The sequence below is a fragment of the Cyprinus carpio genome, chromosome A23, assembly GCF_018340385.1.
Source record: "Cyprinus carpio isolate SPL01 chromosome A23, ASM1834038v1, whole genome shotgun sequence".
NCBI lineage: Eukaryota > Metazoa > Chordata > Actinopteri > Cypriniformes > Cyprinidae > Cyprinus > Cyprinus carpio.
The window spans coordinates 3,286,797-3,311,828 of record NC_056594.1 but is presented as its reverse complement, the minus strand read 5'-3'; the positions used below and the strand labels follow the sequence as shown (position 1 = coordinate 3,311,828).

The window sequence follows — 25,032 nt, the reverse complement described above, 5'->3', positions numbered from 1 at the left end:
TCGTACAAGCAGAGCAAGAACACCTTGATCTAATGCTTCAAACTTTTTAGATTAATTTCTGTTTTTATTTTTTGTCCTTTACATTTCTCATTTGTTAAATGATTAAATTTTCTTCAAAAGTATTTATTGCACTAAAAGTCATAAACATGCTTGTTATGAATTAACTCTCATAACTCTAACTTAATGCATTTGATATTCACCAAGTCATCAAATTGCAGAATTAATCTTACAGCTTTATTTTTTTAAAGGTGTAACAACCTTTATGCATTTAGATGGATGTGGTATATACCATGACACAATTGTTACACTGTCACAGAAGCAATAATGTTGGCTAATATACAGCATAAATGACAAGCACATCGACTCTGAAATGATCAGATCTGTATATCAGGGAATATAGTGAGTCTACGTAGCATTGTTCCATCAGACTAAGGTTAGCTATACATGTAGAGTCCTTATGACAGTCAATGTCTGCCTCTGTGTGTCCATACAAAGTCAAAGTCAATGAACGCTGATCTCAAATCAGCACTCTGCCACTGATTTCCAGAGTTTGATTCAGAGTCATGTGGAACTGTCTGAGCAAACTTAGTTTAGACACCGCTGGTGTCCATTCCTTTAGATGGTGGAGGATCTTTTTTTTTTTTTTTTTTTGCATTTTGCATTTTGCATTTTGTTGCTTTGCTCCATTAGGAGAAAGGAAAGGTTGATGGCTTGTAGTTGAAGCATGATGTCCTCTGGGATAGTGGGATACTGTTGAGAAAGACAGAAGGGAAGAACATGTCAGAAATTATCAAAATGACTGGGTAATGCATTTATATGTACAGTATTTACAAGTATATTGTAATTTGTATGTATATGGGTTTTTCAATGTTCTGCAGTACAATGTACTGTATTCTCCATTTACAATTATTTAAATAACATTTTGCATGTCTTAATTTTTTATAATTGTTATGCATGCAGCTTTTGTGACCTTAAAAAAAATAATAATTTAAAAAATGCATGGATTATTTTACACTTAAGTTTTTTTTATTATTATTTGTCAGGCCATAATACCACTTGAAAATGGACAAGTGAAGGTTTGGGTTAAAGGCAAACACTGGAGAAAACATTGAGGAGAGGAAGCATTTCATGTTTGCATCTGGATTACTTAATAAACAGCTTTATTTAAATTGTCCAATCGGTTTGCTGGAATCTGCATGTCATCACAGCCTAAAGCAAAGCAATCATTCCCATGAGCACCGGCAAACTCATTGACTCATCTTGTTTAAACGAAGGACATTGCTAAAGCAATACAGTATGTGGTGGATATGACTAGTCCAAGGAAACCACAGCCCGAAATAAATCCTGACAAAGAGCCGTAGTTACTCTGTTTCCATTAACAGCACACAACAGACTGGGTGACTAAAAAACAATACATGAAGATGCAATTTTAATTTATTAAGATTATGATAATTGCCAGGACTGGTTCATAAAAATAGTTCAAAGTTCAAGGATCTTTGAAGATGTTTTTGTGATTTTGGTTGTGGCTAATAGCTTTGTAATAGGTTTATTTTCGAATATTTTTTATTTTTTTTTAAGCGTGTACAATTTATTGCTAATATTGTTGCATTTAAATGCATAATGTAAGAAATTGCTCCACAGAAAAACTGCAAAATTGTCAGTTCTATTGGTGCCAGGATAAATTCTACACATCCCTTGCCTGTTCCATGGTTAAGTATTTAAGTTTATTTGATTACAATGAGAGCTAGAGATTCTAACAGTGAGATTCTGCACATTTTCTCCCAAACTAAGTGCAGAGATGTGTAGAGATTTAGTCTGGACCTGGGCACAACTAACTGCTGGCACATTGTTGCAGAACATCTTTGTTTCAGTTACAGGGGAATTTCACCATCTTAAAACTACACAATGCCAGCTAAATATTTCCCAACTCTCATAGTGGCCAAAAATCGATAGCATCGGTAAGTCACACGTTCACTAAAATCTTCCTCTTCATATATGCTAACATCGAACTATATATATATATATATATATATATATATATCATCACACTGAATTAGCATGTATTTGTGTGTGTTGTATGCCGTGTAACTCTCATACACACACACACACACAGACACACACACCTCTGTAACACTCCACAACTGTTTCCAATCATTAGGTTCCTGCATGTCTAGGGCCGGTCGCCTCTGATTGCACGACACTGGATACAAGATCCCGTGAAGGGCAGAGGGAGGGCGATTTACACCCGTGGGCTAAAGGAGAGTCCTCTCCACCTTTCCCTGCTTCCTGTTAACTCACTTTTCTTTCCCGTTAATGATTTTTCTTTGTTCCCTGTTATCTTTAATAGCAACACATGGCCTCTGTTTCTCAGTCTGAGAGCTTACTGGAACATAATGTGAAATAATTACTCATTTTTATTAAATACATATTAATTACATAGTTATTACACATGCACTAACAAATAATTAGTTTAGTTATAAATTTAGTAATAAATCTAGAAATATATGCTTGACCAGTGCAAAATTATTCAGACAATAATTTTATAAAAATGTATTGTGGTGTTTTATTTATTTATTTATTTATTTTTTAATACTTACATGCAGTATTTAAATGTATTGTGGTTATGGCAATGCATACTATGAGATCAATAGAAGAGACTACACTGGTAGGCCTGCGTATGATAACCTCAATAGCGAAATATCACAAGCTGAAAGTTGTCCTGAGTAATATTTCGGTAAACCTGTCAAGTAAGCGTTTACAATAAACATGGATCACATGACATGAATAAATTTGTCTGTGCGAATATATTTCTCTGCAAAGACACGTGTAAGTGGAAATCCAAAATCTTGGAATTAAAGAGGAGTTTAGAATTCATGCTGTTTTCTCAAAATGGCTAATATCTCACAGATTCTTGTTTTTTTATGCACCCAGTTTGGTTACACTATATTTTGATAGTCCACTTTAGACATTCTACTAACTTAAAGTAACTTTGCAACTGCATATCAACTAACTCTCATTAGAGCATTTGTAGACTGTTAGGTTAGGGTTAGTAGAATAAGTTGCCGTAATTGCAAAGTTACTTATAATCAGTAGAATGTCTGTTGAGCAACCATCAAAATAGAGTGTTAGTAGATATCAAGTGGACGGTCTACTAATAATCTAATGACTGCTAGTTGACATGCAGTTGCAAAGTTATTTATAGGTAGTTGAATGTCTAAAGTGGACTATCAAAATAAAGTGTTACCCTTAATTTTCATACTATTAACCTGGGGTTGAAATCAATATTATTATTATTATTATTTTCCATTTAAACCAATTGACAGATGTTTGAAGTTATGAATTCCTATTGTTAAATACCTATTCCTATTTGGGTGAATCTGAAGTTGTTAGCATTTAACAAATTTTAGAACCGATTACTGGTGCAAAGAATTGTTGTATGGAAAATAAAGTCATTAATATCCAGCACATTGTAAGTGTAGTTATCATAAAAGTAGTCTGTGTCTTGTAGTATGTAGTATTACTATGCATTATTTTTTTTTTTCTTTGTTAATGATTCGTAAACCAATTTCCAAGAACAAACAAGCTATATATATATATATATATATATATATATATATATATATATATATATAAACACAACGATTTGCTTCCAATGCCTGTGGATCTTTAACCAGTCTATTATGAGTTTATAAGTCTATTATACATAAGATAAAAACTAGCAAAATCCTTGAAAAACTATTATTCAGCACTGAACAAACTTTTTATTTAAATATCTACCTTTTTGTGTCATTCTATTGAATTTGCGATGTAAATTTGATTCTGAAACAGGTTAACTGTTCATTAGACCAATAGCAGGCGAGAGCTACTCCAGCTGGTTAAAGGTCTAGCCACAAAAACAGATTCTGTTCCAGCACTGCCCAAGCCAGAGTACTTGCTAGGAGAAACTCAACCCTGAAGAAAGCCTTTAGTGACAATACCCTCATAATTATAATTTATTACAATTAACATTATTAGATTATTAAAACTTGGGATCTTTGTTGTAACTGGGTGTAGAGCTTCCCTGATCCTCACCATTTAATAAAGCATACAGTACAGTATAAATATACACTAATATTTATGCACTCTACACTGATCGTTATGATGTATGTAATAAACCCAACGAGTCCAAGTCCGTAATCAATGAGCCAGTCATTTTCTCGCTTGCAATAGAGAAGCATGAGCTTGCAGATCAACAACTCAGGCTAAACCAAATCTTTGTGCTCATTTCATTTATAACACTTCACTTTGCTGACCCGAGGTCTGACATACCTGTAGAGGTTTGCTCTGAGAAAAAGTGAAAAGATCGGTGTTGGAAGGTCAGAGGTCAGCTTTAGGCAGGGTCAAGTCATGGCAGCAGGAGTCAGATGGCTGTTGCTGGTGAAGCTGAAGCTGTAGCTAGTATACAGACAGCGATAGATTTAATAGTCAGTCACTTTCTCTCAGGCACAATGTAGGTTCGGAGTTCAGAGGCTGGTTGGAGATTCGTAGGGCTGTAGGGTCGGCAGGTAGGATCAGGAACAGGTGAACGTCTAGTGAGTGGCGGACATGGACCAAGCGCCCTCCATCCTCCACACGGAGAAGGCGTAGCTCAGTCTTTCGTGGGCCAGGTAGTTACAGCTGGCCAGCTTGGCATCCATCTCATCACTCTGGAGAACCTGGTAGAGAAAGTCGATGTATCTCGAAGCCAGTTTGAGGATCTGAATCTTGCTCAGTTTGTCTGAAGGCAACGTGGGGATGATCTTCCGCAGTGAGGCAAAAGCGTCATTTAGGGACTGCGTACGCTGCCGTTCCCGGACGTTAGCGATCACTCGTTGCGTGTGGAGGTCCTCGAATGGTTGCCCGGGCACAGGTGACACCGAGCTCACGGTGGGCACTAGGGAGGCCGCAGAGGTCGATGAGGAAGGAGGAGAACTCCTCTTGGGCCGCTTGGGGCAAGAGGGAGCGAGCGTAGAGGGGCCCTGTAGTGACGTTTTGTTGTCCTGTGTTTGGGGTCCACCAGGCTCTTTCTTGGGACCTGTCAGCCGCTTTCGAACAGCCGTCGGTGGTGCAACAACGACAGGGCACTTGTTGGGGCGACGTTCTTGCTCCTCTTCACTGGGTAGGACCCCACCCTCGGGAAAGTCGCCACAAGACTGTTCCTCTCGCATGACGGTCAGTCGTCCTTGTCAGTCCTGTGCTTCTATCCTATTTCGCTTTGTTTGTGGCACGGTCCTTTGCCCTTGGACTGAGAATGATTCTAATGGCAAGCAAAACAAATCAAAGCAAAAAGGTGCCTTTTCCGAACTCAAGATATACGGCCATTCATCTGGGTTTGTAAAAATCTCCTCAGTCTCCTCAGTACGTCATGTAGCTGTGGGCCAGTTCTTGGAACCTCAAAATCACTATCTGGTTGTCAGGTCTTTTATAAAGGCCAGTGGCTAAGTCTTCCAAAGCCCTACCTACTTTGATCAGCGATTGGTTAAGAGGTGGATAGGTTGAGGGGTGGAGCCGGCTCAAAGGAAACAGGAAGGCAATGTACGTCGCGATTGGAGGATAGAGCCAGAGGGAGGGGGCGCAATCCAAGGTAGCGGCAAAGACTCTGCTGTAGAGTTTTCTTGAAATTGTCTGAAGCATATTGGTTCCAGATTTCTCCCAAAACAAGCCTTCGGTCCATACACACCCCCTCCACCACTCCAAAACCCCACACCTCCTCGTTTTTTCCCCCAGCACAGACCAAGACAGACAATAGGAAGCAGCTGAGAAGCAGGCTTATAAGCAGGCTTGCTGTTTTGCATGCTGTTTCATGCTCTCTCTGCTGGCTTTATGGCATGGCGAGGTTTTCAAGGGTAAACTGAACTTTATTTCGAACATCACTGAGTGTCTATGTATGTCATGTGTGTCTATGTCCATTTCTCTGTCCTGTACTTGCATTTATGTGCATTTAAAAGTGGGACAGTGAGTGGGTTTTTATATTTAGTTGATTGTGTCAAATTCATTTGTGCGTGAATATTCATATGTGTGTGTGTGTGTGTATGTTTGTGTGAAAAGTTGCCATCTCACATGCAGATGTAGCTTAAAATAACCATGAACATAAACACTTAATAATATGGAATGCATAACATTTTGTTTCACTTAAACATTTTAAATCCATGACAAAAAAGAAATGCTATCAATGTTTATGTGATGTAGCATCATATCAGCACACTATTAGCTAGTGTTTTGTTTGAGTCTGAGGAAAAACAGGGTCTGGAGTCAGGACTGTCCGAGATCTCAAAGCTAATCTGGCCTTGAATTAAATCATTACGTCAATAATGTTTTTAGCTTTATTTTGACCTTTATGACTAAGTACAATGTGTCAATTTAAATGAAACCAAGCCCGCTTTGATTGTATCCTGTCATTCTGATTGCTAATTTCATTTCAAAATCTCATAACTAGTGTCCTGCTGAACTTAAAATTGGTTTCAGAAACAAAGCATATGCAAGAATGAAATTCAAAAACAATGAATTCATTTCTGAAAAGAATTGGCGGTCTAATCAACAGTTAAAAATAAAAACAAAGGGCCTCATTTTTCAGTCTCTCTTCTGTCTCAGTGTCTTCTAGCAGATTAAGAAAACTGACAGATCTATTATGCAGCCGTGGGGTGCAGCAGTGATTTCAAAAGAGAGAGGGACAGAATGTTCAGTGGAAGACCAAGACATTTCTGACTGATGACTAAGTGACCTAGACATGTAATTGCATCCTATTTGTATTGTCTTGGTATTTTTATTTTTTGGTAATAAAGAGCAGAACAGAAGAACATCATACATTTTCAGGAGTAATCAGAGGCCAGGCTTTGTTTGATGCGTGAGTGTATTAGATCAGTTTTCCAGCTCCCATATCTAACACACCTGATTAAACATTATCATCTGCTCATTAGCAGAGGCCCCGTGAGCTGAAATCGGTACCAGAAAAGGGGGAAATACAAAATGTGATACGTTGGAGGGCTATTCACAGTTACATCTATATACCTTCGACTTGTATATTTCAGGTTTGCCATGTGGACACAATTTTCAGTCAAAAATATTCATCCCTTGTGCTGTGCTGAAACTTCTTTACCTTATTTGGATTTCCTGGTCAAAAATGAGCGGGCTTTTAAAAATAACTTGTAAATCTCTTATCATGCTATATTTTTACCCAATCTTGGATTCATTTATTTTGAATCCAAAAAAGAAAAAGGAATAAGCAATGGCACAAGTCAATTATTGACATTGCTAATATGAGCACCCTGTCTTGGTGACAGGCCAGGAGTCTAATATCCTTTATTTGTGAAAGATGTTCACATTTGTAGATGATTTTTTTTTTTTTTTTATGTGCATGTACAGTGACCCATTTCACACTGCTCCATGTTGTCACAAAGAGTTGGAGGCACTTTCACTGGCATTTGGCTTGTTTAGATTTGCACCATGGTGGTCCCTGTCAAAATCAGCCTCCAGAGCAAATCCGATCACATGTCCTTCCCACACCGCGCACCTGCGTCTGATCAAGACATTTATACACCACAACGTCACCGAAACGCACTGACAGGAAATAAACAGCTTAGGGGTACCAGAGTTATGGAGAAACTATACGCCGGCTGATATAAACAATGGTGTGCTGCGAGAGTTTTGGACAGAAGTGGATTAGAATTGGGTCAGCGATAGTAACACAGGATCCCCTGGTGAAAGTGGTACTGGGGTCCACAAGACTCTTGAGTCTGAGCAAATCTCAGGCCTGAATCTGAAACCAGGACAGAAGGAGGAATGGCGGCACTAAACCCTTACCCAGTGTTACAGCTGGTGATTACTGTTTACTCTTTATTTGTGTTATTTCTTAAACTCTGTGCAGCAATTTGGTCATCTTTGGTTGTTTTTAAATGTGCTATATAAATAAACTTTGCATCGTATGGGCCAACATATTTGTAATGTTATACACTGACACAATATGAACTCAGAATTTCTCCAAAAGGATTGTGTTTTAAAATTCATGGCACAAATGCTTTTATGTATGTATGTCTATCTATTCATTTGTTCCAAACCACATTAAAATTCAATTCATTTTTGGGGAGGCATAAAGTTAAAAATGTCAAGGTGATACAACTGTCCAAATATTAAACAGGAGAATCATTAAAAGAGTAGAAAGTCTAGAAGTCTAGAGTAGGAAATTTAATTCCTACTTAATTACAAAAAATAATTATTTAGTTTAAATTAATTAATTAAAAAAATATTTCTTAAGTAGATGTGGCATGATATTTTATTATTATTTTTAAAAATCAGGCATTTTTTTACTTGGTGTAATCAAGACGCAGACTAGATGCAGAATATCTAATAATAATTAAAAAATAAAAAAGTTTTTAAACACCATATGAAACCTACAAACAAACGAGTAAATTTTCAATATTTGGTGGATATTTTAAACTTAACTTGTAAGACTTTTCTTTGGTTTTTGCATGGACACACTCACTGACTCATATACAAGCTATGTGCCTTCATGCATTTCTCTGTGCAGACTTTCACATGCGCAAATGCATGCCAACCCTGAATTATGAGCACACGCATATAAGACATCAACCAGTGAATATACTGCAATAGAATATATGGTGCTACACACAGGACCAGGAGGAAAGAGAAACATGAAAGAGAGTGCAGGAAAAAGGAGGAAATGTTGGCGAGACGAGTGTGAAACCGAGAATCTGTGGCAGGTTTGGTTTTCTTAGACCTCTCACCTTGCGTGCTACCACATCGTTGCCTCAGTAACGTGGAGGAATTTCTGACGGGGAAAAAAACAAAAGGCCCGCTCTCAGAAAAGAAGAAAAACTACTGAGAGGCCAAGAAAAAAGCAAAGAGGGAAAAGCAAAGCACTGGTCAAACAGAACCATATGGGAGAGTGTGGGGCTGGCTTTGATCTTGGCCCAACGCCTGATTGATGCTGCGCTTTTCATTTCCTCGTCAAGGCCGTGACATAATGTTTCACTAACACTGGAGACCCCTCGCTCTTCTCTTTCCTCATCTCGATCCCTCGTGCCTCTAATTCACCCTGTTGCCACCTCACCGCAGAACCGGGGACGAAACGTTCGTGCATTGCTAAACAACATGTGCGGCAACACAGCAAAACATTCTGGGCTTTGAAACGACCGTCAGACGATCTCTAATGTGACACAAGAGAAAGATGTGATCGATACACGAACTGGGATGAGTCTTTCAGTATCTGAAGGTGGACATCTGCAAGGCTTGTTTGATACGGCTGCGATGACCTCACTGTTGCTAGCGTGCGGAAAAAGCCGGGTCATAGATGAAAGACCACTGCAATCTGTGTTTGTGAGTTTGTTGCTACTACAATGACAATGCAGACATAACAAACGTCCTTGCTCAGCCTCGATAAATTAACGCTTGTATTAGAACATAATGGGATCAGATGAAGGTGCCAAACACTTGCAACAAAAATATCACTGTAGAGCCATTGGCTTCATCATCAAGATATATGCATGCTAATAAGCAACTTGTCAAAGTGAGAATTGGTCCCTAAAGTGTCCCGTTTAGCTACAATTGAAGTTTTAATTAAAAGTAAAAAATAAATAGTGTGGAACAGCACCATCAGAAATGTGTAAAAATGCATCTGATTTCTGTTTCCATAAGCGGAGTATGAGCAGATGTTTTGGACCTTTATGTTTTCGATCGAAATGACGTTTTTCCTGCGCAATCCGGTGATGAAGGTGGGTTGTGACACACTGCTGTCAGTTTTTCTTGTCCTCCCTCAGGACTGACCTTCGCTCACCTCCCTCTCCAGAGCTCTGGGTCACATCCACACATCTGGGAGCCATTTCCTCCCCAAAGGACTCACTTCCTGTGTGCAGCCGCTTAACATGGAGGTGTTTCTGCAAGAGGTCATGGTGGGATCATAGGAAAAGGTGAGACTGATCCAGTTCCAGGTCATGAGAAATCTACATCTGACCTCTAAGGCAAGACAATAAGAAAGGTTTATTTTGTCCAAAAAATGAAAACCCCATCATTATTTACTCACGCTCATGTCATTCCAAAGCTGTTTGCTGTTATTTTGTCTGTGGAAAGTTTGAAGAATCTTCACAGATCTTTTTTTTTTTTTTTTTTTTTTTTTTTTTTTTAACTCCTTAGTGTAAAAGCATTTAGTTGTTTCTAAATTCTAAATCTGTACAATTTTGCATAAGTGTCCACTTTCAAATCAGTGGTTGATAGAACATTTATTTATTAACCATTAATTTTTTTTATACATAAATACTGACTTTTATGAAATGAAATATCCGAACACAAACCCAGATTCTGACCTCATATATTCTAAAACCAGCTTAAATATTATTCGAAATGCCAAAGGCATCATTAACTTGATCTTCATGAGCTGACCAAACATCAGAATAAAGCAAAGTCACACAGCACGGGCAAAGTTTTAAAGATCTAAACAGAACTGTAAATTCTGATGGTTATTACATAAATAGCTTTGGGCTTTTGTTCCGCACACGCGGCATTTCCTTAAATTCGTTTTGAAGCTGCGTCTCCAAAGGACCTTTTAATGTCAGCATGGGCATCTGGTTTCTACCCGATTCAAGATGGGTTCTTTTCATTCATGTCTTATGTAAATGCTATTGAACAAAAATAACTGCCAGGCCGGGGGATTCTTCCAATAACCCCATCACACCATATGCCTGCTCTTAATTCACGTCACTAATGCATCGCTTGAACCTTGCAGCAATAAGCATGACAGTGAACATAAACAGATTCATCAGCTAGCATAAGGAAAACTTGTTTTTACCATAGATAAACAGAGGATTCATTCACATTAAAAGACTGTTGTTTTTTTTAACAAAAAAATTAGTTCTCCTGGATTTAAGAAGACATAATATTGTATATTATTAAAACTGCAGTTTGCAAATCACACTTTGTCTTAATATATGCAATGGAACCAGCACTAATATTTAATACCTACCGAAAACTATCAAATCTGATGTCCCAAAAATAGGGCTGTCAGTTGAATGTTAATTTACAGTGGTTTATTATATTTAACACATACACAAACCCTGAAAGTTTCATGAGGAATCCCACCATCAGAATAATTTTGGTTGCACTTTATTTTACAGTACTTGTACTTACATGTACTTATAGTGTACTTACGGTGTATTTATCTAAGAAAGTTCTGGTAATACAAGGTAACTACATGGGTTAAGGTAATACTTATATTAATACCCAGGGTTAGTACCTAGGTATTACATAGTTATTGTAATTACTATAATAAGTACATAGTATGTACATGAGGAACAGGACTGTAAAATAAAGTGCTACCGGAATTTTTCTTAAAAAGGTTCCACTCATGTTGTAAAAAACAAAAAAACAAAAACTGTGAGATGCAATGCAACAGACATCAGTTTGAGAAAATATATATAAATAAATGAATACCTGCATCAAATCATGTTGTTCCAAACCTATATTGCTTTCATTCTTCTGTGGATCATAAAAGAAGATCATTTGAGAAATGTCTCAGTAGTTTTGTCCATACAATAGGAGTCAATAGTAACCAAAACTGTTTCAAAATCTCTTATTGGGTTGGTGAGTCATCAAGTCAGTGAGAGTAAAAAATGACAGAATCTTGATTTTTGGGTGAACTATCCCTTTAAGTCCACTTTACAAACCTCTGACAGTCCAAGTCTGACATACAAGACACCATCAAACAGGCTAAACTACAAAGAATGAACGCAGCATTGTTTCCAAGGATGCATTCTGTCTAGTGCACTTTTGTTTCAAATTTTTTTTTTTATTACAGCCTAATTAAATTTAAGAGGCAGAACTGTGTGGTAGGTTGTGGAGAAAGGCCCTGGTCCACCAGGCTCATGTTTGTTCCTGTGGGAGGAGGGGAGCCAGAAGTTGATTTAATAGCGTTTCCACTTCAAAGTGGCTGTTATTGCTGGGTTAGGGACCCCTATTACCTGCAGAACCCACGGATGCTTTAACAAGCACTGAGGAAAGGAAAGGCCTCTTTGAATACTGAACCCGTTTCAGCTGCGTCTAAATGGAAATTACAGTTCCATCCTTATCATAATTGTGGTTTATACAAACAAAACTCATGCACATTTGCTTTTTAAATCATAGTAAAGACCTCCCATTGAATTGAGTCAATGGTATTTCTTACTGACTAACTCAGTCCCAAAGCCCTTTCCCTAAACATTTGGCAAATGCCATATTTAGTCTCTAGTTTTCCTCATTTGGTCCACAAAATACCTACAATGTAGGTTTTCCGTTCTTTTTTTGTGGTAAAATTTGAACACATATACATGTAGAATGAAGTCCACAATAAAAAACTGCAATTTTGTTTTACTTAAAACCTGAAAATAAACCAAACATGAAGAAATCTTTAGAAATCCTATGTGGATTTCTTAGTACAGACGAGCAGATGTTTGGTGGATCATTATCAAATCATGATCGTCAAGTTTTGTTCATGTCAACGTAAATGCAGCTGTCATTACAGCAGAGGAGTCACAAACCATACTGATGTATTCTGAAATCCTGAACACAACTCTACTTTTTGTTTTGTTTTGTTTTGTCGATAATATATATATATATATATATATATATATATATATATATATATATATATATATATATATATATATATTAAAAGATTTGAATTATTATTGTTAAACTAAAAATGAGTGCAAGGCATTTTCACTAGTGATAAGAGTTTTGGACCCCACGTACAGAAATTCTTCCAGCCTTCATGTCATCCACTAAAACAATTCTAATCATACAGAAAACAGCAGATTAAAGAGATATCCTTACAGAAGTAGTTATGATCACTCAGTGTGTGTTGTAATGCATCAGATATATATTAGACCACGAGATGGCAGACATGCATGACACTGAGTGGTGCCTTCACTCCCAGCTGTTCCTTAACTCCTAATTCTGTGAAGAAAATGAACTAAGAATATACACCAGTTTCAAGCTGCTGATTGTTAAAATGAAACCGGTTTTCCAAAAATGAAATGAAAACAAATACGCATTCTAAAAAATCCTTTGTTTGTAAAAAATCCAGTAACAAAACTATACCTGTCATTTTGATAACCTGTTTTCCACAGCAATAAAAGTCATTTAAGTTTTGATTGACAGGAATGTGAGTTGATTAAAAAAAAAAAAAAATCCTTTCAATTTTCAATTCAAACTGAAAGCGCATGTCAAATGGGAATTAGCCTGCTGCCTATAATTAAACCTGATGCACAGGTTTGCAGAGATAAATTTGTATTGTTATACTGCTATGATAATTCTGCTTTTGTTTATATCTAAAGGTCTTTGGTTAAAGTTTCCCTGCAGCAACTTCTCATTCTTTTGCATCGGACAGGATGACAACAGTGAGACGGTTTTTCTCTTTGATCACAACACCTGGACGTCTCCCACAAATCAAACGACAGAAGCTTACAAAAAAGACTTCTGGTGGATTTTATATATCCTACAGATGGGAGCTTCAGCTGTCTGACTCATCTTTAAGAGACTCTTGAGCACTTTTCAGAGTCTGATAAGTGTCTTGAGGATTTCTCTAGACATGTCATGCACTTACAGTCGACACTTGCAAACTTTAGTTGTTTCTATGCCTTTTTCTGACAGGACCAAATGTGGTATAAATTTCCTGTATATATAAGTTCTGAGCAAACAATCTGACGGTCTGATTACATACAAGATACAAGAGTCTTTCATTTAGGATTATTGAGCTTTGAAAGAGAAGTATTACGTTCCTCTGAATCTAATTTCTTCACCGAAGCTCTTTCTAAAAATTTCGACACAATCAAAAGCATTTGATTTCGATCCCCTCTCAAAGGGATCATAGCGTGACTGTGTTAGACCACGTCATTTTCAGACAGCCATTTCCTTTCCTTGACAAAAGTGCCAAAGTTTTCTGGTTAGCGCAACAGGATGAAACACTCTCAAGGTTTTCAGATGTGGCACAAAAAGAGCCCCCACACGGAGGAAAGGAATAAGTGTTTACTATAAACACTGAGAAGCATAGCACATGTTCTTTGTGAAAAGTTGCTTTCATTATTATTGATTTACTTGGGTTTCTTTTTTCTTTAAATGATCATCTTAAATGTCCACCTTTGAGTTCTGACCGCAGAGCATGATGTGTTTTAAAAAAGTCTAATCAGCATGCATAATTACCCGCAGTGTTTCATTTATCCAGTTTTCCATTAGAGATTGTTGTTTTGTCCATAAACATCATGTCAGTTACTATAAATCATTCTCACGATGACGGTAGAACCATTTGCATTTCTCGGCAATGTCGTCTGTACCTGGAATGTTGCAGCACAGGCTCAGAACCGGCTTGACCAGTAACCGCTTCTCAAAGCCGACACGCAGAAGCGCTTTCACTCAGTACCTGTAGACATGTCTCAAAGCAAACCTGAGGAGCGTCTAGCTTTGGAGTTGAGCTGTGCGATCTGTTTACAGCTGTACCGTGATCCCGTGGCCCTTCCTTGTGGACACAATTACTGCCTGGGTTGTATTCAAAATGCTGCCAGCGCAGAAGATCCCAAGTCCCCGAGACGCTGCCCGGAATGCAGGGAAGAGTACGGCAGCCCGGAGGAGCTCCCCAAGAACTTCAAGCTCAGCAGTATCGTGGATGGGTTCTTGGTGGCCACGACAGGCGGCGGACTGAGAGGAGGCCCTACGATGCCATGTGACCAGTGTCTGGACGACCCAATGCCTGCGGTGAAATTCTGCACACGCTGTGAAATGTCGTTGTGCTCCAGCCACCTCAAAAAACATGAGGAACGGCACCGCTCGCTACACGTCTTAGTGGAGCTGCCCACAGAACGGGATGGGAAGAGGTGCCCGGTGCACTTGAAGGTCACGGAGTACCTGTGTGCGCAGGAGCGCCTGTTCCTCTGCTCCGAGTGCTTGATGGAGGGCACTCACCAGCACCACGAGGTGCAGACGTTCGAGGTGGCGAAGGAGGAGATGAAGAGAGTTCTTGAGGAACTGGGGAAGTCTGTGTCTGACAAGCTACAGATGACAGAAGCTCTGCTGAAAAGCGCCAGCGAAGGTCCAACGGACAAGGCCGAAGATAAACTTGTGGCCAGAGCAAACATACTGCTGGACAACATGACTTCACTTATAAATACATACAAGGTAAGAATGGTGTAAAATGATGCTACTAGTCCAGATTGATGTGTTCAGACAATATATACAGGTTTGGTTTTTGTCAACCAGTGCTCATTGGAAATATGTGCTTGAGGTGACATTTCTTATTGCACGTTTCGCGGCAGTTTCAGCGTGACACCTGCAGGGATGTATTGCATGTATTGCGGCGGTTCTGAATTCAAATGTCTAGTGAGTGTCGTCAAAAGTTAACGCTCTATTGTATTGGAAAATAAGATACCACCTACACCAAGCCCAACCCTAAACCTACCCGATAGTGTTGCAAAAGTGATATAAAACTGTTTTAACTTACTTCTATGTGTGTTTGAGCTGTTTTCTCAAACTGTAGTTTCACTGGATTTGTACCGGCGCGCTTCACCGAGCAAACCTACTGCGTTAGAAAACCCACACATATGAAGCGGCATCATTCAAAAGTATCACCATAACACAATATTGTGAAATGAACTGTGCCAAATTAGGCTTTCTCTACCCCTGTAAATCAAACTCTGTGTGTAAAGGAATAAAAGTTGTCAGAATTTTACTGCCTCTAGAGTTCATTTCTACTGGAAACTGCAGCAATTCATACATATAGGTAAGTTTTTTGAGCTTTGCAGAAATGTAGATAGAGTATTTCCAATGAGCCTGGGTAGGTTTTAGTAGTGATGCCAAAGAAATGTCAGCATCACTTATGCAGAGAGCAACAGATCTACACCAGTGCTGACGACATGCAGTCATGTTCCGGTAAAGCACATTAACGCTGTTTATATGTGATGTTTTAAGAGTCGTATGAGCACTGTGATGGACGACGAGCTTCATTCACGGGACAAAGGCTGGCAGGCCAATCTATGCGATTTGGAGGGTTGTCTACACCAGCTGCAGGAAGCCCAAAAGTGCACCGGTGAGGTTCTCTCTCAATCCTCAGAGTTTCTCTTCATCCAGAACTACATCAACGTCGAAGCAAGGATCCGCCAGGCTGCTAACGTCACCATTCCTGCACTACCTTCCCAAGAGTCTTCCAATGCCAAGCAGCTACGCTCGGTCCTACGTACAGACGGCTTCCGTGCCGAGATGAGTCTTCTGTTGGAGTACCTCCATGGCTTGATGAACCCTCTAGACCTGACCTTCAACCCAGCCACGGCCCATCCTAGTCTTCTGCTCTCCAGCGATCTCAAAACAGTCAAGCAGTGTGCCGGAGTTAAGAGCAACACGGCTGGAGATCAGAGCGAACGCTTCTCCACGGCCACTCAGGTCATGTGCACCCAGAGTTTCTCCACAGGGGTTCACATGTGGGCAGTGGAGGTTGGTCCTGGATGTATGTGGTCTCTGGGACTGTGCTATAAAAGCATCCCGCGCAAAGGTGACCACAGCAGGCTGGGGCATAACACCAGCTCTTGGAGGCTGCAGTGGAAAAACAAGAAGCTGACGGCGTGCTACGACTTGGCTAATGTGTCCGTAGGTGAAGGGCTGGTCATGCCGCCAAAGAGGGTCGAAGTGACCCTGGATTACGAAGGAGGAACTATTGCATTCCACAGCTCAGGTCAAGGAGGGCGAAGGCAGCACCTTCATACATTTAGTGCTGTGTTCAAGGACATAGTGTATCCTGCATTCGGGATCCACTCTACTTCAGAGGAGTCATGGATAACTCTTTTGAGTGGAGCTTGATTGATACGAACATGCTTTCATTTTCACTTTATGTAACACTCTTCATTATCTCTGTCTTTTTTTTGTCCTTTATGCATTTATTATATAAACATCTGCACATAGAAATAAACGCCTTGGCACAGTCTAGGAAAGTGCTACATTTAGGTAAAATTTTATTTTAAGGACCAATTCTCTATATTAATTAGTTGCTTATTAGCATGCATATTACCAGCATATTGGCTGTTTGTTAGTACTTAAAAAGCACATTTTAATGCCTTCTTCTGCATGACCGTATTTTAGATCCCTTAATTCTACACATATCTCAACTTAACAACTACCTTATTAATTATTAATAAGCAGCAAATTAGGAGTTTGTACAGGGAAAACTCTTAGTTAATAGTGAATATGTGTTCCTTATTCTAAATAGTTACCTTAAATTCTTCATTTATCATGCTAAATTAATAAATACCAACAATTTGTACAATCATTAAGAAATGTAGTTAGCAATGCAATGGGAAATGGCTTGAAAATTCGAGAGGGCACATTAGTGTCACCTCAGTTTGAATAAGCATGATTCTTCTGGAACAGTCATATATATAGATATATATATATATATATATATATATATATATATATATATATATATATATCAGAGAAAAGCAAACACAATTACAAGTTGACTTCTTTTGAACTGTGAATGAAATGTTTGTGCAACATCTATAAGTAGCTAATGGAATACACCTAAAATAGGAGAAACTGAAAGGGATTTGTTTAAATGATACCTAGAAGTCTAGTTTCGTTAGCCCTTAACTAGATGAATCTTTGAAGATAGATGGGTAGATTGTTCATGAAGCAACACCACAGACAGTGTAGCTCTTTCTGTATCTGGTAAACAATCAAATTCAGACGCTCTTAAAGAAACAGAGTGTGAACATTATCAGTGCTTTTCAGGTATTTCATAAGAGTTTTGCGTGTGCTTTCACTTGAATGAATGGGAATGGCAGTAAAAGTGACAGTAAAAGAATGCAAACTGTGCATGTAGATATTGTTGGAGTACCTCCATGGCTTGATGAACCCTCTAGACCTGACCTTCAACCCAGCCACGGCCCATCCTAGTCTTCTGCTCTCCAGCGATCTCAAAACAGTCAAGCAGTGTGCCGGAGTTAAGAGCAACACGGCTGGAGATCAGAGCGAACGCTTCTCCACGGCCACTCAGGTCATGTGCACCCAGAGTTTCTCCACAGGGGTTCACATGTGGGCAGTGGAGGTTGGTCCTGGATGTATGTGGTCTCTGGGACTGTGCTATAAAAGCATCCCGCGCAAAGGTGACCACAGCAGGCTGGGGCATAACACCAGCTCTTGGAGGCTGCAGTGGAAAAACAAGAAGCTGACGGCGTGCTACGACTTGGCTAATGTGTCCGTAGGTGAAGGGCTGGTCATGCCGCCAAAGAGGGTCGAAGTGACCCTGGATTACGAAGGAGGAACTATTGCATTCCACAGCTCAGGTCAAGGAGGGCGAAGGCAGCACCTTCATACATTTAGTGCTGTGTTCAAGGACATAGTGTATCCTGCATTCGGGATCCACTCTACTTCAGAGGAGTCATGGATAACTCTTTTGAGTGGAGCTTGATTGATACGAACATGCTTTCATTTTCACTTTATGTAACACTCTTCATTATCTCTGTCTTTTTTTTTGTCCTTTATGCATTTATTATATAAACATCTGCATGAACACACATGCAACCGGACAACATTCTTCAGGGGCAGATTAAGTTTTACTACATATCCAAAAATGCCTGCAGCAAAGATTTTTTTTTTTTTATGTGTACAGTGGCTGAACAGAAATAAAATCAAATGTACATCAGATTGTCTGAAAAACAAGAAATACTTGTTCACACTTCCTTACTACATCATTTAAATAGTTTTGACTCAAATCACCCCACAGTCTCTCTGTGCTTTTTCTAATGAACTTTGGTAATAAATCTCAATATACTGTATGCAGAGGGTATGTAACATCTATAACATTACTGTGTGTGCAGAATACATGCTGCATTATGAATGAGCAGATTACTTATGCTTCTTGAATTATTTAGATTCATTGCTGGATGATTGCACCTTTGTTAGATGTTTAGGATTATTTAAACTCATTTGGTCTGCCAAACCTACATAACTTGAATGGATATAACTTGTAAATTAATTTTGTACCATACATACATTATATATATATATATATATATATATATATATATATATATATATATATATATATATATATATATATATATATATATAATATTTTATTTGTTTTGTCACATCAGTACATTTATGCCATTATTTTATTTACAACAGCACCATCTACTGATTACAGCCAACTTGTTATTGATCTTCTATACAGAATTTCTTTCAGTTCAGTTATCCTCACTTTGCACATATAAACTGGTTATAGCATAAATTTCAAATATTAAATTGAAACAATAATATCAATATTAAATTGAAACACAATAAAGTGTTTCTTTAACTTGTCTGTCAGGCTATATAACATGTTCATAAACAGATATGGCATCACAATGGTAAAACAACAGATGGTAATAGCTGACTGGTTATCAGGCCTGGCGTGCCATAAAGAAAAGTCATTTACAGTTAACCATTAACATCATACAACTTTAACCCTGAAAGACGGCGGAAGAGAACATCACCTCAGCGATACAAAGTTCTCATCCAAACGTAAGTGCATATACAGTTTCTTATGTGTGTGATCCACGTTTAAAGTTATTTTGGATATGTAGTGTTTTTTGTGCTTTCTGGTGTGTTATATACTGATATAAGGCAAGTTAGTTCTGAGAAAGGTTTGTGTAGCATTTCTTTGCAAATCCAATTTGGTTTGTTACTTTGTTATTCAATGTTAAGACATTTTAAAGTGTGCCAGAAGAGTCCAAATACTTTCAGGCCACAGTGTGTCAGTGCTTTAATAAAATATTTGAAACATGTCATCTTGACTTGTTTACCACACTGCGTATTTTGTCATTTTTAAATAGAGACGATAGAGTGGTGAAAATGAGTGACATAGATGACGATAGCGAAATATACTTCTCAGTTAAAGTGAGTATCAATTAAATCATATTATTTATGGTCTAAATGCCAATAATGTTGTTTCATTTATGTACTAAATAATACTCTTAATGTGATTAATGTTATCACAATGTAGCTGTTAATGGGGTTTGTGGATTGGGTGTAGTTTTTGGGTCGTATCCAGGTGGTCCGTCCAGGTGGGATGCAGATTCTGACAGATGCAGTACAAGCCCTACAGGTAATAAAACCATAATTCTCACTGTACTGTAGCCATAGAGATATTATATAACTTGATCCTTTGTCCTGCACTCTATTATTACCACTTTCCTTCCCTTGTAGGATCCAAACATAGAGATGGATGAGAAAATGAAGAAAACTAAAGTACATGTGTTTCTGACCAGAAGCGCTATTGACATTCTAGAGCATAAAACAAAGGTGTGACTGAGGACTATGTACTCAAACTCAGACAGTGACACATATGTGTACGGCAGCGAGCAACTCATTTATTCTCTCCCTCTGGTTTTCTCAGTTCATGCTGTACTCCTGCACTCTGTCCTCTGTTTCATTCTGCGCAGTGCATCCGACTCGGCCCAAAATACTCGGCTTTGTGGCCAGACACCCAGCGGCGGACATGTACCACTGCTACATCTTCCAGAGCAAGAAGTTTGTGAGTTCTGGAAATCCTAAATGTGTTAGATTTGATAATGCATATCAATGCTTTTAGTTCAATGTTTACCTTTAACTTAGTTCACTATTTTACTTTAACACTTAAAATTGTGAAGCCCCTATAGTTTTCATAGCCTTCTTATTGCTCTGCCTGGGAGTCTATGGGAAGCGCTTGAATTGTTTTAAAGTCAGTAGCAGCAAAATCTTTAGCTATACACAGATGATGCAATCACATTACTTAGTGACTCCAAAAGAGTCGATCCCTCAACTCTGAATAGCCCTAGAGGCGGAGTCTTGATATAGTGCATTCAACTTTTATTTGTATTTTAGCACATTAAAAACAACTAGAGTTGACCGAAGTGCTTTTCTTTCCATTAAAATGACATTCCAACAGTGGTTGTTCTATTTGAAATAAGTGCTGATCTTTTGAACTTTGTGTTCACCAAAATTTCCACAAAACTATGAAGCAGCACTTAAAACTGTTTTGAGCATTGATAATAATAAGCAAACAACTGAGCGGCAAAACAGCATCTTGGAATGCTTTCTGAAGGATCGTGTGACACTGAAGATGCTGAAAATTCTGCTTTGAATGGAATCAATTACAATTTAGCATATATTCAAGTAGAACATTGTTATTTTAATTACAATAATATTTCACAAGAAAATCCACATCCATTTAATCTTTGTTTTAATATCAGCCTTACAGTGGGTACACTGTATTTGTTTTAAAAACTTCAGTAAATAGTACATTTTAATAAGAATTGTTTCATAAGTTGTTTAATAAGAAAAGTTAGAAAATCTAGCATTCACTTACACTGATGCAGTGTTAAATCTTACGGCTGCACTTTATATTAAGTGGCCTTAACTACTAAGTACTCACTTTTTAATTAATGCACCTATTGTGTACACTTAATATAAAGTGGGACCAATCTTACCTTAAATAGCCTACTTTTTGGAGTTGATCTGCGTTGTTTTTTTATTTATTTCTGTCAGTCCCATCTGCTGGTTTCCATCATCGGTGACACCTTTCAGGCTTATAAGCAGGATGGAAATCTACAAGGTGATCGTGACCTGGTGGTGGAGGCCCTGAGACACAAGGTAACCCATCTTAACACGGAGCGACAAGATGAAGTGGAACACAGTCAAAACATCTCTTTAATCTACTGTTTATTCATTTTAATGTGAGCAGAAAAAAAAGATAGAAAACTGACTATAATAGGTTTAAAAATCATAAGGAAAATCTGATCTTGTGAGGCCTGATACATTTTAGGGCATGGCATATTAACTTGTACTTGCAGATAGTGACTCACACAGTCATAATAAAGTGCTAAAAGTGATTTATTGGCATCAGGGCTGAGCCACGGAGCCATGTTGACCATTAATGCTGTGCAACGTTAGGTTATGTGTTGCTGTAGACTCGTGGCATACAGTGGGTTTGATTGAAAAGTGTGTGAATGCTGGAACCGTCTAAAATCTCCCTCTGCTGTTCAGAATAAGGTACTGGAGCGAGAGAACGCCGAGCTGAAGAGGAGACTGCAAGCCAGTGGAGAGGTGGGTTATGTGTCAGGCACACTATGACCTATGAGCCTACAGCTACACCACAGAACACATACACAAACATGTTTAACAACACACACACACACACACACACACACACACACACAAACACAGAAGCACAAGCATATCTGAAGTGTATCTGTATGTATTGAAAAGCTTAAAGGAATCTTTCAGTCAACAATGAAAATCATTTACTCACCCTTACATCTTTCTGATCCTGCACTTCCTTTCTTCTGTGGAGCACTAATGTAAACTTTGAAGACTTACAGTTTTATTAGCGACCATTTGTGTTCAGCTCCAGAGGGAAGAACATGAAGTCTTTTCATTTTGGGAGAACTATTCCTTTAAGAGAGTTTATTATCTAAAAGAAAATGATAACCCGAATTCAGTGTGTTGCTCTCGGTGAACTCAGATATGTATCTTACAGAACGCTGGTGGAGGACAGGACATTTCTGAAAATGAGTCTGAACTTGATCAAATTTCATCTCGATCAGGACAGGGTATGTACACACACACACACACACACACACACACACACACACACACACACACACACACACACACACACAAACACACACATACACTGACACACACACACACACACACACACACACACACACACACACACACACACACACACTGACACACGCACACACACACACACACACACACACACACACACACACACACTCAGCAGCTGTATATCCTTGTGGGGAGTTTGTAATGGCCATAACACTAGAATTCATACATTATTTACTCTAAAAGTATGAAATGTTTTTCATTTGTGAGGAAGCACAATGTTTTTTGAGGAATCAACGGTTTTGCTCTTGTTTTTAAGAAATTCATCCCCATAAGCTGACCTTTGTGTTGATGTGTGCTGGTGATACGCGTTCTTGTGATTTGTCTCTTTTCTTTCTCCAGTGAGATTTTTTTCTGAAGATGACATGACTCCTCTGCAGAGCAATTTCTGAACAGATACTGACTCGTGGCACACCAACATCTCCAGCAGATGAGCTCCTTCAGACGCTTCCATATTAAACATTATATCTAGGAACAGCAATACACTATAATTATTTTTTAAAAAGGTGATATTTAAGAATGATCTGTAAAAATCTGTAAAAATCTGTAAAAATAAAATCAAAAATAAAATAAATTTGTTTTGAAATTATTCATCATTATTATCCATGCAACAAATATTTAATTCATTCAGAATCTTCTCCACTCTGCTCTTTTTCCCAAGAAAAGGAAGAATCTCTCTCACATTTGTTGTATTTTTGTTCCTTACACTAAACAATCCTGGCTTCAGATTTCAGCCTCTTCACTTTACTTGTATTCTTTTGTCTATGTAACATTTCATTCTGTTGTTTCTGACAGCAGAGAGCTAGAGGCAGTGCTGGCCCGTCCAACAGGCGATCGCCTGGGGCCCCTCTTTGATTTGAAGGCCCCGCGGCTCGCGAATGATACCACGCATTTTTAGTTGTTCTATTTTTTCAATTGTTCACATATAGTATGAGGGGTCATGTGTCAATTTTAACACATTTGTAATGCACAGACCCCATTAAACACGATACAATTCACAATGACGGTGAGCAAAATACAAAATATATTTTATTAAAAGAATATCTCTGAATAATTCATACATGACAAATAGCTGAAAACGATAATAATAATAATAATAATAAAACTGTCTAAATAAAAGTGGAAAAAAGATACATACACAGCAGCACCACACACTCTATTTAGCATAACACCTCCCGCAATAGGCTATTGGGTGAACTAGAATGTCGTAATTCCTAGTACAGATTCCACATATTCCACATAGCCACGTATCTCTCTAAATTCCTTTCGATATATACTCGAAAAAGTGTCTTAAATAAGTCTTAAGTAATATAACGTCATAAGTCTGGTTGCTATTTTGATCGACGTATTTCTAATTTATGCAATGCACATTGATGCTATTTTAATTTGAAATTAAATGGCACACAAACTATAACTTTACTAATAATAAAAAATAAAGAAAATAAAAGCAGATGAAGAAAAGCAGGCTCAAAGTAAAGGTATGTTTCGCTAAACATAATACATTATTTATTAGTGTAGTATTAATACTTGATTTAATAAATGTGATGATGCCCATGATCACAGACATACTTGTGTGATATGTGAGAGAAAATTATGCCACATTCAGCATGTATGTTTCATTAAATAATCAATTAATTTTCCATCCCACTAATTCATGCTAAATGTCATGTCATGTCATGTCTCCTCCTCTTTCCAAATTCAAATTTAACCCACTGTCCAATATCTATTGCAAAGTTTTGTTGATAAAAAAAGTCTTTAAAAAAACTTTATGTATTTCTAGTTATGTATGCATATTTGTATGTTATGCATTTACAATACATGCTCTTGATTCATGCTTTATTTGTATATGTCATAATTATATACTTTATTTTTTAAATTAGTGTTTTCTGGCTTTATTTATGTACCAGGGACTATGCTGAAATTTCTCAGTGTACCTACAGCTGCAGAGACATTTGATGCTGCTACATCTGGAATTATTCATAGCACTCCTGGTAAAGAATATATTTTTTTTTAGTTTGCACTCTGATATAACACACTGGTTGTATTCATTTTATATTATACAACATTGTAGATACATTACTGCATTGAAATCAATCATTACATTATCCATTAATTTCTGTTATTGTATATTTAAGGGCCATCCGCTGATCCTAAGGCAAAACTTCAATCTTCAGAATCCCATCCTTCTGATTCCCAAGCTATAGAGGCCACTCCAACCGAGGCACCTGCTGCAGATGTTTCAGTTCACCACATTCTAAATATAGAATTTATTTGTATTTTATTTTATTTTGTTTATGTATCCTTTATTTTTATAATATTTAAATTATTTGTGTTTCTCAA

General features: G+C 38.0%; 4 protein-coding genes across 5 annotated transcripts; 3 read left to right on the top strand and 1 right to left on the bottom strand.

The window, feature by feature from the left end:
* Positions 1 to 212: 212 nt before the first annotated feature.
* Positions 213 to 5,440, bottom strand: LOC109061849 (twist-related protein-like). Its single transcript, XM_042712635.1, has 2 exons — positions 4,309 to 5,440; positions 213 to 750 (listed from the first exon to the last, which is right to left on the bottom strand). Exon 1 carries the CDS (start codon positions 5,184 to 5,186, stop codon positions 4,569 to 4,571), a length of 618 nt encoding a protein of 205 aa, XP_042568569.1. The 5' UTR covers positions 5,187 to 5,440; the 3' UTR covers positions 213 to 750; positions 4,309 to 4,568.
* Positions 5,441 to 13,323: 7,883 nt separating this feature from the next.
* On the top strand, positions 13,324 to 17,112 carry LOC109061809 (E3 ubiquitin/ISG15 ligase TRIM25-like). The gene is made up of 2 exons (XM_042712624.1): positions 13,324 to 15,171; positions 15,961 to 17,112. The coding sequence occupies exons 1-2, from the start codon at positions 14,428 to 14,430 to the stop codon at positions 16,840 to 16,842; spliced, it is 1,626 nt and encodes a 541-aa protein (XP_042568558.1). The 5' UTR covers positions 13,324 to 14,427; the 3' UTR covers positions 16,843 to 17,112.
* A 338-nt stretch (positions 17,113 to 17,450) lies between these two features.
* LOC122135062 (E3 ubiquitin-protein ligase TRIM39-like) lies at positions 17,451 to 19,017 on the top strand. Its single transcript, XM_042712625.1, has one exon. It carries the CDS (start codon positions 17,891 to 17,893, stop codon positions 18,449 to 18,451), a length of 561 nt encoding a protein of 186 aa, XP_042568559.1. The 5' UTR covers positions 17,451 to 17,890; the 3' UTR covers positions 18,452 to 19,017.
* A 411-nt stretch (positions 19,018 to 19,428) lies between these two features.
* Positions 19,429 to 23,439, top strand: LOC109061810 (PTB domain-containing engulfment adapter protein 1-like). Of its 2 annotated transcripts, XM_042712622.1 has the most exons (9): positions 19,433 to 19,545; positions 19,857 to 19,920; positions 20,057 to 20,128; positions 20,230 to 20,325; positions 20,420 to 20,557; positions 21,550 to 21,654; positions 22,048 to 22,107; positions 22,541 to 22,613; positions 23,035 to 23,439. In XM_042712622.1, exons 2-9 carry the CDS (start codon positions 19,876 to 19,878, stop codon positions 23,082 to 23,084), a joined length of 639 nt encoding a protein of 212 aa, XP_042568556.1. In that variant the 5' UTR covers positions 19,433 to 19,545; positions 19,857 to 19,875; the 3' UTR covers positions 23,085 to 23,439. The 2 variants fall into 2 exon arrangements, with proteins under 2 accessions (XP_042568557.1, XP_042568556.1); XM_042712623.1 differs by lacking the exon at positions 22,541 to 22,613 and having other exon boundaries at positions 19,429 to 19,545.
* Positions 23,440 to 25,032: the final 1,593 nt, after the last annotated feature.